Source organism: Budorcas taxicolor, chromosome 15 (genome assembly GCF_023091745.1).
Source record: "Budorcas taxicolor isolate Tak-1 chromosome 15, Takin1.1, whole genome shotgun sequence".
Lineage (NCBI taxonomy): Eukaryota > Metazoa > Chordata > Mammalia > Artiodactyla > Bovidae > Budorcas > Budorcas taxicolor.
The window spans coordinates 16,893,364-16,912,297 of record NC_068924.1 but is presented as its reverse complement, the minus strand read 5'-3'; the positions used below and the strand labels follow the sequence as shown (position 1 = coordinate 16,912,297).

The 18,934-nt window shown below is 38.9% G+C and overlaps 1 protein-coding gene across 1 annotated transcript in view; it reads left to right on the top strand.

The window, feature by feature from the left end:
• The window catches only part of SLC35F2 (solute carrier family 35 member F2), a 65,226-nt gene that overhangs the window by 36,145 nt on the left and 10,147 nt on the right, over positions 1-18,934 (top strand). The window contains exons 2-3 of the mRNA XM_052653198.1: positions 11,787-11,962; positions 14,482-14,609. Of these exons, the coding sequence (XP_052509158.1) occupies positions 11,787-11,962; positions 14,482-14,609 (304 nt within the window). The remainder of the gene's footprint in view (positions 1-11,786; positions 11,963-14,481; positions 14,610-18,934) is intronic.

Here is an 18,934-nt window from a genome sequence, read left to right as displayed (position 1 = left end):
ATTTGGAGCCAAGAGAAGTGCATTGCTGTAACTTTAATCTCCAAACTCAATTTATGACTCCCTTTTTATTTTTTAGAAGATAGGTATACTTTATAGTGGGAGGATAACTTTCTTAAGTGTGCTATTTTAGAATGTAAATGGATCTCACCTGGTTGGCTTAGATGGTAAAGAATCTGCCTGCAATGCAGGAGACCGGAATATGATTCCTGGGTCCAGAAGATCCCCTTAAGAAGGGAATGGCAACCCACTACAGTATTCTTGCCTGAGAAATCCCATGGACAGAGGAGCCTGCCTACAGTCCATAGGGTTGAATGAGAATCAGACACAACCGAGTGACTAACACTTGAATGTCCTCCTTATTGCAAACATCAGACTTAAATTGAAGAAAGTAGGGAAAATCACTAGGCCATTCAGGTATGACCTAAATCAAATTCCTTACGATTATACAGTGGTAGTGGCAAATAGGTTCAAGGCATTAGATCTTATACACAGAGTGCCTGAAGAACTATGAACAGAGGTTTGTGACACTGTGCAAGAGGCAGTGATCAAGACCATCCCCAAGAAAAAGAAATGCAAAAAGGCAAGATGGTTGTCTGAGGAGGCCTTACAAATAGCTGAAACAGAAGAGAAGAGAAAGGCAAAGGAGAAAAGGAAAGATATACCCATCTGAATGCAGAGTTCCAAACAATAGTAAGGAGAGATAAGAAAGCCTCCTTAAGTGAACAATTCTAAGAAATAGAGGAAAACAATAGAATGGGAAAGACTAGCAGTCTCCTCAAGAAAATCAGACATGCCAAGGGAGTATTTCATGCAAAAATAGACACAATAAAGGACAATAAAGAAATAGTGTAAACCTAACAGAAGCAGAAGATATTGAGAAGAGGTGGCAAGAATGCACAGAAGAACTATGCAAAACAGATTTTAATGACCTGGATAACCATGATGGTGTAATCCCTCACCTAGAGCCAGACATGCTAGAGTGTGAAATCAAATGGGCCTTAGGAAGCATTACTATGAACAAAGCTAGTGGAAGTGATGGAATTTCAGTTGTGCTGTTTAAAATCCTTAAAGATGATGCTATGAAAGTGCTGCACTCAATATGCCAACAAATTTGGAAAACTCAGCAATAACCATAGGATTGGAAAAGGTCAGTTTTCATTCCAATCCCAATGAAAGGCAATGCCAAAGAACGTTCACACTACCTCACAATTGCACTCATCTCACATGCTAGCAAGGTCATGCTTAAAATCCTCCAAACTAGACTTCAACAGTACATGAACTGAGAACTTCCAGATATTCATGCTGGATTTAGAAAAGGCAGGGGAACCAGCAATTAAATTGTCAAAGTCTGTTGAATCATAGAAAAAGCAAGGGAATTCCAGAAAAACATGTGCTTCATTGACTGTACTAAAGCCTTTGACTTTGTGGATCACAACAAACTGTGAAAAATTCTTCAAGAGATGGGAATACTAGACTATATTACCAGCCTCCCGAGAAAACGGTATGCTGGTCAAGAAGCAACAGTTAGAACCGATATGGAACAACGGACTAGTTCAAAATTGGGAAAGGAGTGCACCAAGGCTGTATATTGTTGCCCTGTTTATTTAACTTCTATGCAGGGTACATCATGTGAAATGCCAGCCTGGATGAATCACAAGCTGGAATCAAGATTGCTGGGAGAAATAGCAATAACCTCAGATATGCAGATGATGCTACCCTAATGGCAGAAGGTGAGGAAGAACTAAAGAACTTCTTGATGAAAATGAAAGAGGAGAGTGAAAAAGCAGGCTTACAACTCAGCATTCAAAAATCTAAGATCATGGCATCTGGTCCCATCACTTCATGGCAAATGGGTGGGGAAACAATAGAAATAGTGACAGACTTTATTTTCTTGGGCTCCAAAACCCCTGCAGATGGTGACGGCAGCCATGAAATTAAGACCCTTCCTAAAGCTGTGACAAACCTAGGCAGCATATTAAAAAACAGACATTACTTTGTCAACAAAGGTCTGTCTAGTTAAAGCTATCGTTTTTCCAGTAGTCATGTACGAATGTGAGAATTGGACCATGAAGAAGGCTGAGCACCAAAGAACTGATGCTTTTGAACTGTGGTGTTGGAGAAGACTCTTGAGAGTCCCTTGGACTGCAAGGAGATCAAACCAGTCAATCCTAAAGGAAATCAACCCTGAATAATTCATTGGAAGGACTGATGCTGAAGCTGAAGCTCCAATACTTTGGTCACCTGATGTGAAGAGCCAACTCACTGGAAAAGTGCCTGATGCTGGGAACGATAGAGGCAGGAGGAGAGGGGGGCCACAGTGGATGAGATGATTGGATGGCATCACTGACTCAATAGATGTGAGTCTGAGCAAGCTCTGAGAGATTGTGAAGGCCAGGGAAACCTAGTGTGTTGCAGTCCATGGGGTTGTAAAGAGTTGACATGACTGAGTGACTGAACAACAAGAATATAAATTTGGGCTTATTAGAGGAATTTTCATTCGTGAACAGGGCTTAGTTCCACATTTCTTATTCTCACGTTTCAAATTTATAGTTGCTTTTGAGCCCATTATGGTGGGCAAAAAATGTTCTGAATTTAAAAAAATTTTCAGCTCCTTTATTAACTTTTTGGTGCCCTGTATTTTGGACATCCAATGTCCTCCTGACATGTGGGAAGCAGTAGCAGAGAAATCGGGCTAGACCCTTTCTTTCCTGACCGTAAAGTGAAGTGCACAGATGCTTTGAAGAAGGTGGCTTCTAATGTAAGGTCTGTTGTAAAATCATAGAGAAGTGAAAGAGGGTGGGAAAAGGGGTGTGGGGATAGGTGAGTGAGGACGAAGAGGCACAGGAGTAAGAAGATAGCAGCTGTGAGAGATGACCTCACTTCCTATCCTAAGACCGTGTTCTCCAGTGGGCACAGCAGATGCTTAATGGTCAGAGAATTTGCATACAATTGGCTCCTATGTTTTCTTAGGTGATATACTCAGCTCTTCTGGCCAGTTTCCTCATTAAAAAAAAAATGGAGATTAACAATGAAGTCCAGCAAGTCTGAGACTTTGTTCCATGGAACAGAGAAAGAGAAGTTTAAAGAAAGGAAGCGTTCATTAAACAATGAAATACAAGAAAATTGGAACCATTTCCTTGCCAGGTACCCTTCCTCACATATTCCAGAGGGAAGTGTGTGGCTGGGAACAATGACTCTGAATGCACTTTTTCATTCTTTGGCTTTGGTCTATACACTTGTAGGTTCCCAGTTCATCATATGGGACCAAGTGGTGAATTTCTTTTGCTTAGGATAGGACAGCATAATTTCCAGAATCAATGCAAACTTGTCTCCTTCGGAAAGAAATGAGCACAAGAGAGAGGTAGCAACCCGCAGATCCAGTTTGCCTCATCAGCCTGTGACGAGAGGAGCAGCCCTAGAAAGAATACTACTCTGTGAGAGCAAGTCTTGAAACTTTTGCTCACCTGGTTGGAAAATTCCTACAGTAGCCTAGTAAAATTTCTTTGCATCTGAACAGTTCTTGATACTATTTCTGCCTCTTGAAGGGTGAAATTTGCCTCATTTTCTTCCATTTGAATGTAACAGAGTAGGCTATATGGAGCAATTCCCTTTAAAGAGAATTTTAGCAAAATAAGTAAAGCTGAAGACATGTTCTAAAACCAATTATTCTATTAAATACATCTCTAAAGCAAATGATTCCTTTAAACTTCATGACATAAATAGAAGTTTGTAGGGTACTATGAGTTCACTGCTTTCAGAAGATGTCTAGGTGGTACCGATCAGGCCATCCTGATTGCTGAGGAGATTATACATTACACATTAGTAACTCATTTGCACAAATTTTATAAAACCTAGAAAAACTCTTAGATATGCATATTGAAAAACATACATATGAATATTTATAGAGGCATTGTTTATAGAAGCAAAAAAATTTGGAATACAACCTAATAATCAATAAAAGAATGGGTACATGAAGTGTGATATAATACAGTAGTGGAAAGGAATAAACTAGAACTAATGTATCATTATCAATGATACCATGTTGATCAAAACAGCAAGTTGCAAAAAGTATACATATAGTGTGATGCTGTTTATATAAAAATTTTAAACAGTTAAAATAATTGTTTATATTGCACAGGGATACTTACATAAATACAAAAATATATGGAAATGCATGAGATGTTAAATTCCAAGTTCTAGAAGGTACTTATCTCAGGAGAGCTAAGATACTGGGGAGAACAGAAGAGGGAATGTTGATGTCATCAGTATTTTACATCTTAAGCTGCCTGGTAGATACACAAGTACATGTTGATTATGCTTTGTACTTTGTTATATTTTAATATTCTATAAGAAATTTCAAAGCTTAAAAATTAAACTGTGATGGGACTGCCCTGTTGATCCAGTGGCTAAGATGCCACACTCCCACGCTCCCAATGCAGGGGGCCAGGTTCAATCCCTGGTCAGGGAATTAGATCCCACATGCCACAGCTGAGAGTTTGCATGCCAAGACTAAAAAATCCAGGATGCTGCACCTAAGACGCAATGCAGCCAAATGAATAAATAAATGTTGAAAAAAAAAACAAAAACTTCTACATCTTCTGATTAACATGCAGAATGTTGACTCCTCTATAGTGTAGAGATTGGGTTTGTGGAGAGTAAAGAAGAGAGAACAGTTAGGGGAAATTTGCTGCAGTTCAAACTGTAGAGTACTTTTTGCTTGCAATGCCACTTACTCTTGCTTCCAGTATTTTTTGCTTGTTCTCTCCCTGCATCTTTCTGGCCATGCCTTTTCATCTGCATCTGTCAATTCCTCTTCCTCCTCTGCCTACTAAATGTTGCTGTTTCCCTGGGTGTTTCTTTTTTACCCTCTTTTCTTTTCAGTTTTTAGGTATATGTTTTAGTGATCTCATTTATATCCCAACTTCAATTACCACTTTTATGATCATGATTCCCAAAATTATTTCTCCAATCCAGTCTTTTTATCCCAACTCCAAATTGTCTACTGGATATTTCTTCTTGACTATCTCATAATTTAAACAAAATCCAGCATGTCCAAAATGGAGTTATTCTCTTTTCTAAATGTGCCTTTTCCTTTTGGCTTTGGGATCTTGATTAACCACATTGTTATCTACCACATGTCTGATTCAGAAAACTGCGTATTATATTAGACAGACCTGTCTCTGACAAATTTCCTCTTTAATTGGCTTCCATGGCAGGAATTAAGAGTAAGGTTTTGGTGCTATGTGTTATGGCATATAGGGACCCAGGCATGCCCAATTTCTGCCTTGCTAGTCACTTTTTTCCCTTCTATGTAGAAGATTTCAATGAGCTTGCCACTAGCAGATAAGATACCAGCTTTAGAACTTACTTTAGATCTTTTCTTGATCTCACTTTTATTGACTTTTCCATCATCTGTTGCTGCTGTTCTTCTCTCTTATACTCTGAAGTACAGCTATACTAACTCACATGAAATCCCTGAATGTGCCATATTGTTTTAGAGCCCTGTGCCTTGGTACTTGCTATTCCTTCTGCTTGAGATATCTTTCCTTACTGTGCCTGTCTAGTGAATTCATGAAGTTTTTGTAACCAGCCTATTTTTGTATTTGTCTGTGCCCTAGTTACTAGTTTATATTCCTGCTTATCCCCAGTGGTCTCTGAGCCTTTGAGGCACAGAAAGTACCTATTCAGTTTTTGTATTCTCATGGCCTGGCACATGGTAGATGCTCTATAATTAGGATTGTCCCACCCAGCAAGCTTCCCCTTTTTCTTTTTGCCTGTGTTGGGATTGTTTGAGGTTAACTGTGAATTACTGAAACAAATATTCCAAAACAACAACAACAACAACAACAAAACCCCAAACTATAAATTCTTAGAACAGATATTCTGTGCCTTCCATAGTATTGGTATTTTCTATTTTGCTAAGAGCAATTCTTGAAGAAAGTATTTATGTAGAGAACATTTAAATAAAAGTTCCAGTATTCTCAGTCCTGGTCCCTGAAACTTCCAGGAACTATATGTATCTCCCAGAGTTTGCTCATACTCATGTCCATTGAGTTGATGATGCCATTCAACCATCTCATCCTCTGTTGGGCCTTCAACGTGTACCCTCAATCTTTCCCAGTATCAAGGCCTTTTCCAGTGAGTCAGCTCTTTGCATCAGGTGGCCAAAGTTTCAGCAGCAATCTTTTCAATGAATATTCAAGGTTAATTACTTTAGGATTGACTGGTTTGATTTCCTTTTTGTCTAAGGGACTCTTAAGAGTCTTCTCTAGCACAACAGTTTGAAAGCATAAGTTCTTCTGCACTCAGACATCTTTATGGTCTGACTCACATCTGTTAGTGGTTACTGGAAAACCCATAGCTTTGACTATACAAACCTTTGTCAGCAAAGTAATGTCTCTGCTTTTTAATGTGCTGTCTAGGTTGGTCATAACTTTTCTTTCAAGGAGCAAGTGTCTTAATTTCATGGCTGCAGTCACTGTCTGCAGTGATTTTGGGGTCCAAGAAAATAAAGTCTGTCACTGTTTCCATTGTTTGCCCCATCAATTTGCCATGAAGTGATGGGACCAGATGATCTTTGTTTTTTGAATGTTGAGTTTTAAGCCAGCTTTTTCACTCTCCCCTTTCACTTTCATCAAGAGGCTCTTTAGTTCTTCTTTGCTTTCTGCCATTAGGGTAGTGTCATCTGCGTATCTGAGGTTACTGATATTTCTCCCGGCAATCTTAATTCCAGTTCGTGGTTCATCCATGCTGGCATTTCACATGTTGTACTCTGTATATCAGTTAAATAAAAAGGGTGACAATACACAGTCTTGATGTACTCCTTTCCCAATATTGAACCAGTTCATTGTTCCATGTCTGGTTTTAATTGTTGCTTCTTGACCTTCATACAGGTTTCTCAGGCAATATGGTCTGGTATTCCCATTTCTTGAAGAATTTTCCACAATTTGTTGTGATGCACACAGTCAAAGGCTTTAATGTAGTCAATGAAGCAGAAGTAGACATTTTTCTGGAATTCCCTTGCTTTTTCGATGATCCAACAGATGTTGGCAATTTAATCTGTGCTTCCTCTGCCTTTTCTAAATCCAGCTTGAACATCTGGAAGTTCTTGGTTCAGCCTTGTTGAAGCCTAGCTTGTAGGATTTTGAGCATGACCTTGCCAGCAAGTGAAATGACTGTAATTGTGCAGTAGTTTGAACATTCTTTGGCCTTGCCTTTCTTTGGGATTGGAATGAATACTGACCTTTTCCAGTCCTGTGGCTACTGCTGAGTTTTCCAAATTTGTTGGCATATTGAGTGGAGCACTTTCACAGCATCATCTTTCAAGATTTGAAATACTTTAGCTGGAATCCCATCCCCTCCACTAACTTTGTTTGTAGTAATGCCTTCTAAGGACCACTTGATTTCACACTTCAGGATGTCTGGCTATAGGTGAGTGACCACACCATCGTGGTTATCCGGGTCATTAAGACCTTTTTGTTCAGTTCTTCTGTGTATTCTTGCCACTTCTTTTAAATATCTTCTGCTTCTGTTAGGTTCACACCATTTCTGTCCTTTATTGTGCCCATCTTTGCATGAAATGGTCCCTTGGTATCTCTAATTTTCTTGAAGAGATCTCTAGTCTTTCCTCTATTTCTTTGCATTGATCACTTAGGAAGTCTTTCTTATCTCTTCTTGCTATTCTTTGGAACTCTGCATTCAGATGGGTATATCTTTCCTTTTCTCCTTTGCCTTTCATTTCTCTTCTTTTCTCAGCTATTTGTAAGTCCTCCTCAGACAACCATTTTGCCTTTTTGCATTTCTTTTTCTTGGAGATGGTTTTGATCACTGGCTCCTATACAATGTTACAAACCTCTGTCCATAGTTCTTCAGGCACCCTATCAGATCTAATCCCTTCAATCTATTTGTTACTTCCACTGTATAATCATAAGGGATTTGATTTAGGTCATGCCTGAATGGCCTAGTGATTTTCCCTACTATCTTCAAGTCTGAATTTTATTGAAATCAGTATGGTGTCCATGATCTGAGCCACAGTCAGTTCCCAGTCTTGTTTTTGCTAACTGTATAGAGCTTCTCAGTCTTTGGCTGCAATGAATATAATTCATCTGATTTCAGTTTGGACCATCTGGTGATGCCCATGTGTATAGTCATCTCTTGTGTTGTTGGAAGAGAGTGTTTGTTATGACCAATGCATTCTCTTGGCAAGAAATTTTGGTGCATTAATTTACTGATATTCTACTCACTCAGCCCACTGAAATCTGACTTTAGTTACTACCACTAACAAAAAGCCTTCTTTCCAAGCTATCTAGGAGCTTCCAGCTTGCCATTTCAACTGTGTCTGTTTAGTCATGATGACCCTTTTTCTGTCTCTGCAGTTTTTGGCTGTTGTATTGTTGATATCAGTTTTCTTAAAATGTTTTTGTACTCTTAGTTTCTGTATCATGGCACTTTCATAGTTTGTTGTTTTTCTTCAACTATTACACTTCATAGGACAAGTGGGAAAGTGTCTTATATTTGAGGTAACCATATGTTTGGGCATATCTGGTAATTTCTTTATCTATTTACATTCACTTGACAAATGTTTATTGAGTGACAGCAAAGTGCTAGCACTGGATATGTAGTGGAGAGCAAAACAGATATAGATACAGTCTTTCTGAAGTTCAGAGTTTCAACTTTGTATTTTTTTAACCTCTTGCTACTGTATAACAAATTGCCTCAAATTTAGTGGCTTAAAACAATACACTTGTTATCTTATAGTTTTGATAGATCAGGCATCTGGGCATGGCTTAGCTCTGCTCTCCACTTCAGATCTTTCATAAGGCTGCAGTCATGATGTTGGCCAGGGATGGAGTCTCATCTGAAGCCATGACTGGGGAGAAAATGCTTCTGAGCTTGTGTTGATGTTGGTGAGATTTATTTCCTTGGAGACTGGTGGACTCAGGGTCTCAATTCCTTACTGGTTGTTGACCAGAGGCCACCATTTGTTCCTTGCCATGTGGGCCTCTTTATATAGCAGCTTGTTTGATTAGAACCAGTAAGGAGGAGAATCAGTAGAGTTGGCTAGCAAGATGGAAGTTATAACCTCATCTAATGTATTCATGGAAGTGGTAGCCTGGGTTTTTTTTTTTTTAATTGAAGTATAGTTGATGTACAATAGTATATAAATTACAGGTGTACCATAGAATGATTCACACTTTTTAAGGGTTATACTCCATTTGCAGTAACTATAAAATACTGGATGTATTCTCTGTGTCGTGCAGTCTGGTATCCCATTATTTTATTTGAATTCTAATGGTTAGAGTCAAATTAAAGATCCAGCTCATGTTCAGATGGAAGCAATTACACAGAACAGAGCTATCCAGAAACAGATTCACTGGTGGCCATCTTAGATGGCGCTTTCACACATTACTTTTCCAGGCTTCTTGCCCATGGCTCTTTGCACTTGTGCCTTAGTCATAGACCACTTGCTTCCAGAACCCACCATTGGATGTTTGTGCCTCTACATTTGGGCCTACAGTTACTTCTTGGATTCCCTTCTCCCTACTTCTTCCTCTATCAACCTCTTATATACATCCAAATCTAACTGAAAAATTGTCTCTTCCATAAAACTTTTCTCAGTTTTCCCTCTGCATGCTAACTCCCTCATTCAGAATTAACCTGTGTGCTCTCTCAGCCCTTTTTCACTTGTACCACTGTTATAAGATTGCTTTCTGTAACAAAAAAAAAAGTGGTTTGTGTGGTTTGCTTTCTGCAGTTTTCAGTTGGTTGCTAAGGTATTCTCTTTTAAAATGAAGACGGGTAGGCTCTAGATCTTTTTCTACTCTGGATTCAAAGTACCCGTTTCTGAAGTGGTGATTCACAGTCTTGGCAGCTTTGGGGATTACTCTGAACATCACTGATGCCTGGACCCACCCCTCGAGGTGATAGTATAATTGGTCTGGGGTGCAACCTGGGGTATTAACATTTTTAAAAGCTCTGTGATTTCTAACATGTAGGTAACACTGAAAGTCTCTGCTTCTAATTGAAGAAACCAAGTCTCTGGGAGAATGAAAGGATAAGAAAATGTTAAACATTTAATAAACAGATAAACTTTAAAACTAGAGTTAAAGTTGAGTTTTAAAAAATCACACAGACACAATTCAAATAATATATGACATAGCTAAGTAATCAGTTCAGTTCAGTTCAGTTGCTCAGTCGTGTCTGACTCTTTGCGATGCCATGAACCACAGCACGCCAGGCCTCCCTGTCCATCACCAACTCCCAGAGTTTACCCAAACTCATGTCCATTGAGTCGGTAATGTCATCCAACCATCTCATCCTCTGTCATCCCCTCCTCCTCCTGCCCTCAATCTTTTCTAGCATCAGGGTCTTTTCCAGTGAGTTGGCTCTTTGCATCATGTGGCCAAAGTACTGGAGCTTCAGCTTCAGCATCAGTCCTTCCAATGAATATTCAGGACTGATCTCCTTTAGGATGGACTGGTTGGATCTCCTAGTAGTCCAAGGGACTCTCAAGAGTCTTCTCCAACACCACGGTTCAAAAGCATCAATTCTTTGGCACTCAGCCTCCTTTATAGTCCAATTCTCACATCCATACATGACAACTGGAAAAACCATAGCCTTGACTAGACAGACCTTTGTTGACACAATATTGTCTCTGCTTTTTAATATGCTGTCTAGGTTGGTCATAACTTTCCTTCCAAGGAGCAAGCATCTTTAAATTTCATGGCTGCAATCACCATCTGCAGTGATTTTGGAGCTCAAAAATATAAAGTCTGTCGCTGTTTCCACTGTTTGCCCGACTAGATGCCATGACCTTAGTTTTCTGAATGTTGAGTTTTAAGCCATCTTTTTCACTCTCCTCTTTCACTTTCATCAAGAGGCTCTTTGGTTCTTCTTCACTTTCTGCCATAAGGGTGGTGTCATCTGCATATCTGAGGTTATTGATCTTTTTCCCAGCAGTCTTGATTCTAGCTTGTGCTTCTTCCAGCCCAGCGTTTCTCATGATGTACTCTGCATATAAGTTACATAAGCAGGGTGACAAAATACAGCCTTGACGTACTCCTTTTCCTATTTAGAACCAGTCTGTTGTTCCATGTCCAGTTCTAACTGTTGCTTCCTGACCTGCATACACATTTCTCAAGAGGCAGGTCAGGTGGTCTGGTATTTCCATCTCTTTCAGAATTTTCCACAGTTTATTGTGATCCACACAGTCAAAGGCTTTGGCATAGTCAATAAAGCAGAGATAGATGTTTTCTGGAACTCTCTTGCTGTTTCGATGATCCAGCAGATGTTGGCAATTTAATCTCTGGTTCCTCTGCCTTTTCTAAAACCAGCTTGATCATCTGGAAGTTCACGGTTCACGTACTGCTGAAGCCTGGCTTGGAGAATTTTGAGCATTACTTTTCTAGCGTGTGAGATGAGTGCAATTGTGCAATAGTTTGATCATTGCTTGGCATTGCCTTTCTTTGGGATTGGAATGAAAACTGACCTTTTCTAGTCCTGTGGCCACTGCTACTAAGTAACCAAGATGATCTCTAGTGAACTAGGGGGATATGTATTTTTGTGGGAGAAATTAGAAATATAAAAGAGAATAAAATTGTAGTTGTTGAAAATCCAACACTTTTTGTGCATATGAAGTAAGTGATAAAATGAAATAAAGAGCCACCTGGAATTATTAGCATTTTCCTTTTTGTTTAGCCCTAAAGTGTGTGTGTGCATGTGTGTGTGTGCATGTGAACTACATAAATTATTTACCAGTTACTCTTATTTTCTCCTTTATTTTCTAGGAATATTTTGAAAACAATTGCCTTAGGTCAGATGTTATCCTTGTGTATATGTGGGACAGCCATCACCAGCCAGTATTTGGCAGAAAGATATAAAGTGAATACTCCCATGCTACAGAGCTTTATCAACTACTGCTTGCTGTTTCTAATTTATACAGTGATGCTGGCATTTCAATCAGGTATGTCAAATTACCTTTTTAACAAATTATCTTCATAAAAATTTTGGCTCTATACATTCAAAAAATAAAACATGAGCCCAAACCAAAACCAAGAACTGGAAACTACTGCTGTTTTTATAACAGTCACTAGAAAGGTTTGACACCTCTGAATTCTATGAAGTTAGTGACTAGAGTGATTAAAATGAGTAGCATCAAACTGTAACACAGGATTTGTAAAAAAAAAAAAGTGTAAATGCCATTATAAGTTACACCTTTTTTCCTCCCCTGTGGTTGATAAATTTAAGAGACAGTGTTAAAAACACTTAAAAAGTCAAGAACCTCACTTTCCAAAATATATATTTCCAGCTAAGTGGAGAATGCTAAGTAGAGCACCACTGCCTGTAAATGTGAGTGAAACAAAACAAGGAATTAACATCTTATCACAAGATTGATTTCAAGAGTTTAAAGACAGTGGATAACCCAGACTGGGAGGGTGCAATGCTACCATTTTCATCACATTTAAAGCATATGATAAAATTACCAGTGTGGTGGTTTTAATATGAACATTAATACATCAATGGTATTCCTATATGTCAGGATAAATAACTTACTTTTGAAAGAAAGTGGAAGCCAATTATGAGAAGGGGGAACTATCCTAAGGGGAAAGCACCAAATTTGGCAAGAGCTGTACAAGTTGGAAATAGAACTGGTATGTCGTGGTTAATAGCCTCAGAATTTGCTCCTCTCTGTAAGAACTGGCCTTTAGGAAGTCAGTGTGATTTGTAAATGTATCAGTGAAGTCCCTCTAAGGGATGGCTATTATTGTGTTTAGTTGCTAAGTCGTGTCTGACTTTGTGACCCCATGGACTTTAGACCACCAGGCTCCTCTGTCCATGGGATTTCTCAGGCAAGAATATTGGAGTGGTTTGCCATTTCCTTCTCCAGGGGTTCTTCCTGACCCAGAGATTGAGCCTCCATCTCCTGCATTGCTAGTAGATTCTTTACCACTAAAAAAATGATACGCAAATAAATAAGTGAAGTCCCCTAAGGGATGGTTATCATTAATAGATGCCTTCCATGCTATCTCATGTTAGGAAGACTGTGTTTTTAGGATATTCCTGCTAGTTGGGATTTAATGATAATTATTGTGGATGGTGACTGCAGCCATGAAATTAAAAGACACTTGCTCCTTGGTAGAAAAGCTATGACCAACCTAGACAGCATATTAAAAAGCAGAGACATTACTTTGCTGACAAAGGTTCGTATAGTCAAAGCTATGGTTTTTCCAGTAGTCATGTATGGATGTGAGAGTTGGACCATAAAGAAAGCTGAGCACTGAAGAATTGATGCTTTTGAACTGTGGTGTTGGAGAAGATTCTTGAGAGTTCCTTGGACTGCAGGGAGATCCAACCAGTCCATCCTAAAAGAAATCAGTCCTGAATATTCATTGGAAGGACTGATGCTGAAGCTGAAGCTCCAGTACTTTGGCCACATGATGCAAAGAGCCGACTCAGTGGTAAAGACCCTGATGCTAGGAAAGATTGAGGGTAGGAGGAGAAGTGGGGAACAGAGGATGAGATGGTTGGATGGCCTCATCGACTCAATGGACATGAGTTTGAGCAAACTCTGGGAGATAGTGAAGGACAGGGAAGCCTGGTGTGCTGCTGTCCATGGGGTTGTGAAGAGTCAGACACAACTGAGTAACTGAACAATAACAGAATTTGACTATGATTCTCTCTGCCTTTATTTCTTTGCAGGTTATCTTACCCATAAAGCCTTCTTGCATATATGCCAACTCTATATCTCCTTGTAATGCTAGATTCTCCAAAGAAATTATTCACAGTTAACTTGAATAAATAGAATTTAAGGGATAAAAGGTGTTTCTTCAATGATGTCACTAGGCTGTTTTTCCAAACTTACCACTGGCTTAATTTTCTGTTGAAAGCAGATATTTTCCAAAATAATGACCACAAACAGAGTTTTGGTCTGTTTGATAAAGTTATAAGAAAACATTTCATTTCATAAGATGATCTGGATGTTATATTTCTGTTGCAGTAGGAAAGAAAAAGGAATTCAATGAATTTAACCACTCTTACTTCCTTTATCTTTGGTGTTTTCATTGAGCACTGGGTCTATGATGACATCTTAGCTTGCGCCTCATACTAGAAGAAAATCTGACCAACTCTGCTGAGCTGTTGCAGGAGTTTGAGTTATGAGTAATGGACATTAGGAGGGACCATGTTCAATGTACATGGTGGTAAAGTATGTGCCTGTAATGCAGGAGACCTGGGTTCCGTCCCTGGGTTGGGAAGATTTCCTGGAGGAGGGCATGACAATCCACTCCAGTATTCTTGTCTGGAGAATCCCCATGGACAGAGAAGCCTGGTGGGCTACAGTCTATAGCGTCGCAGAGAGTCAGACACAACTGAGCGACCAAGCACAGCCCAGCACAAACACTAGCTTTGGGTCTTTATCTCTAAATTAACATGCATGGAATAATTTTCAAGTAACATGTCCTAATCTAGATTTCTTTCAACCAGGTAGTGATAATCTTTTGTACATCTTGAAAAAGAAATGGTGGAAGTACATCCTGCTTGGACTAGCAGATGTAGAGGCTAATTACCTGATTGTCAGAGCATACCAGTACACAACTCTAACCAGTGTCCAGGTAAGAAGGAGTCCTCTGACCAGTTTGGATTTTATAGCTTTAAGAAAGGAATCTGAACTCATATGTGCTCACCTAATTTGCTTAAGAACCTGTTCACTCAGAAAAAAACTAAAAACAGTACATGCTGTCTGTTTTCCAGTGGAGCACGTGTGCTAATGAGAAAGGCTTCCTGGAATTAGTGAAAACATATACAAGTTAATCTGTTCCCAAATTGCTAATGCTATAGATGAATAGAACAGTTGCTACCAAACAAACATAAATATTTAGTTGGCAGTCGATGCTGTGATGTTGGCAAGAGTTCTGTTCTGTGTGTTGCTTAAATGGCATATAAAGTGAATATACTATTGTGTCCCAGATAAATTGGAGTCTTACAAGTAAAGCAGATATCTAAGACAACTAATAGGTTGTTGTCTTTTTGTTGTCTGTTGTCTAATAGGGCATTAGACATTTTGGGTAGAGGTGGTAGCCTAAAGTAAAACTTATATCTATTCCTTTTCTAGGTTTAGTCTCATTAGATTGAAAGAAAAATGTTCCTACATAGCGGTACTTTTCAACTTGGTGGAGTTGAGGACGACTGATTAAGTTGTCTTAACATTAGGGAGTTCCCTGGTGGCCTTAGTGGTTAGGATTCTGGGCTTTCACTGCTGTGGCCGAGTTTGATCCCTGGTCGGGGAACCAAGATCCAGCAAGCTATGTGACACACCCTAAAAAAAGAAAAGAGTTGTCTTAACGTTAGCAAACTGTGGAATGTATCATAACACTGACTCCTTATTGCTAACAATAAAATGTGTTGTAAATGGAGATGAAAGTAAAATAGATTCCCATGTCGGGTTTAGACTTCACAGTTTACTGAATTTATGACTTAAAAAAAAATTTGTTGCGGCATGTGGTATTTATGTTCTTTACCAGGGATCAAACCTGAGCTCCCTGCATTGGAATCGCAGAGTCTTAGCCGCTGGACCACCAAGGAGGTCCCTGAATTTATGACTTTTGATACATCTTTTTTTTTTGTTTGTTTGTGCTGTATAACTTGCAGAATCTTACTTCCCCAACCAAGGAGAGATTGGACCTGTGCTCTCAGCAGTGAAAGCACAGAGTCTCTACCACTGGACCACCAGAGAATTCCTGTTGCTTTACTTTTTCTTATAAAACAGAGATAGTCTTATCTCCAAATTTAAGGAACATGGAAAAATTGAAGATTTAAAGAGAAAGATTAATGATTAGTGAAAACTCGGTATTTTTCTGATGTGAATATGCATTAAATGCTATTATTACCAGAATGCCGTTTAATACTGTGCTAAGCATTGTCCTCTGGGCTTCCCAGGTGGCTCAGTGGTAAAAAGAATCTGCCTGTCAAGCAGAAGACGCGGGTTTCATCCCTGGGTCGGGAAGATCCCCTGTAGAAGGAAATGACAACCCACTCCAGTATTCTCGCCTGGAAAATCCCATGGACAGAGGAGCCTGGTGGGAAAGATAGGAAATCTTTTATAAGACAGACATCATAAGAGGCACATGAAAAACTCAGAATTTCATAGAAATTAAAACCAGGAGTGACCTAGAAGATGCATTCATCACAAATAGTATTAAGTGTACTTTTAGCAATGAATAATAAGAGTGTAAGTATATAGAAAATGTACTCTATATAAAAGAGCCGACTCATTGGAAAAGACCCTGATGCTGGGAAAGATTGAGTGCAGGAGAAGAAGGGGGTGACAGAGGATGAGATGGTTGGAGGCATCACCAACTCAATGAACATGAGTTTGAGCAAACTCTGGGAAATAGTGAAGAACAGGAAAGCCTGGCATGCTGCGTTCCATGGAGTCGCAGAGTCAGACACAACCTAGTGACTAAACAACAACAAATACAGAAAATGGCATTTTTCTAGTCACATCTACCTTCATGATCTCACACACAGTTTAATTGCTTGATTATAATTTCCAGAAATTTTGATCTGTGACAGATGATGTTTAGAAGTTTTGAATTGGTACAGGTCTAAACAGAGCTAAGCAAAATACTTACACTGAAGTTTTGTGACTAAAATTCATGCCTTAAACTAATCTCAAACAATTTCTTTCATCCTAGCCTCTTAGAAAAACCTAAGCATTTGGTTGTCAAAAATTAAGTACTTATGGTCCTAGGAAGCCATATTATAACAAGTGCATCTAACAACTAAACCTCCTTCCAGCAGTGAAGAGTGCCTGTCACTGGAATTCTTCAATCGGATTATCTCCTTGAGTAAACCTCTAGTCTGGTTAATCCGAAAGGGTGGAAGTTTGCTTGTTTGTTTCTTTATGGACATACAACATGCAGGATCTTAGTTTACCAACCAGGTATGGATCCAGTGCCCCCTGCAGTGGAAGCACAGAGTCCTAACCACTGGATCACCAGGGAATTCCCCCTGAGAGGGTGGAAGTTCAAATTGGATGGTCTTTGAACCTCTTTCTTAAGGATTCCTTCAAGGATTCTGTAATTGTAAATACTAATGTAGTGGTTCATGATGTGTCATGACGTTGACATTGCTGGCCTAGGTTTCTACTCATGTTACTTCTCATTTCACTTGCCATATCTACACATTCCCTACCCACAACCAGCTTCTCTCATTTTGCTATATTATTTCTAGAATGCATCCTTTTCAAAGCCCCTTCTCAAAGGCCTAATTCAATTTCATTTTCTTCTCTATAGAGTATACTCCATTGTATCACTAACAAAGTCTGATTCATGTTTATATCCATCCTTCCCCCTCATTCCAGGTTCTTACTTCTTGTGTCTATATAATAATTTTTTTAAAGCAAAGATGAATATTTTTAATGATAAAAGGAGCAATTCACAAAGAAGATAGACATCATAAACCATTAGATACCTTATCAACAAAGAAACAAAGATATATAAAGGAAAAATCAGAAGAAATATAAAGGAAAAGAAAAAATATATAATCATAGTGAGACAATGGCAACCCACTCCAGTACTCTTGCCTGGAAAATCCCATGGATGGAGGAGCCTTGTAGGCTGCAGTCCATGGGGTCACTAAGAAGTCAGATACGACTGAGTGTCTTGACTTTCACTTTTCACTTTCACGCATTGGAGAAGGAAATGGCAACCCACTCCAGTGTTCTTGCCTGGAGAATCCCAGGGACGGGGGAGCCTTGTGGGCTGGCGTCTATGGGGTCGCACAGAGTCAGACATGACTGAAGCGACTTAGCAGTAGCAGTGAGACATATTAACATTTCTCTGAGAATATTTTATCAAGTGCAGAATAAATAAGAATAGGAGCATCTTGAATGATATCATTAATAATTTAAATATAATAGATTTATATTTAATTAATTTATATTAATCATATCCTACACAAATATATTTAAAATTTTGTATCTCATATGTTGTTATTAGATGTCCATAGGCCATTTAGAAAATGTGGCAAAAAGATAAACATTGCTTAATTTCAAAAAGTAGAATTTTTGTGTGTGTGTGATTTAGTTATACACACATGTTATTTTTGAAATTATTTTCCATTATAGGTTATTACAAGGTATTGACTATAGTTCCCCATGCCACACAGTAAACCTTTGTTGCTTGTTGCATATCTATTTTTTAAAATCAGAAATCTAGCCAATAATTTTTAAACATTAAATAGATGGCTCTTAGAACTAAAAGCATCAAGCAGAAGGCATCTGTCACCAGGAATACATTTTGAAAAGATTCCGTTTAGATAAATGACTGACTGTGATAGATACCAGATTAGAAGTCATGGAACTTTAGAGTGGCCAGGTACCTTGAGATCATTTGGTCTGAATTCTTGATTTTAGATTTTGACTCGAGTTGACTAGCTGGAGATCACACAGCTGGTCAATGGCAGGGCTGGAGCCTGAGGCCTTGGGAGCTCTCACCAAGATGTAGGTGCCTCTCTTGTATGGCCAGTCATTGCCCACCAAAAATGGTTAAAAATAGAGCAGGTTTAAGTTTGATTTTAAGATACAATTTGAGGATAGGGAGTCTTCTCTGATAGTTTTTAGAGAGATTTTTGTCTACTTTTTTTGTTTAAGGACCATAGTTTTGATTTTATTACTTCACTATGGCTAGATTCTTTTGGTGTCTTCCAGGACAAGCTATTATCATTTGCATTGTTTAATGGTTTGTTATTCAGGCAGGCTCAATAAAGCACTTAAGAGATTAGAGTTCTATAGATGGAATAAATAACAGAAGGCAAAGTGCCCATTCCTATACTTGACATTGCAATGAAAGGCAATCAGTAAACAACTGTGGATAGGATCAAACAAACTGCTGAGATTTAGGGCCTGCCTTGTCCAAGACTAAATAGATACAGGATG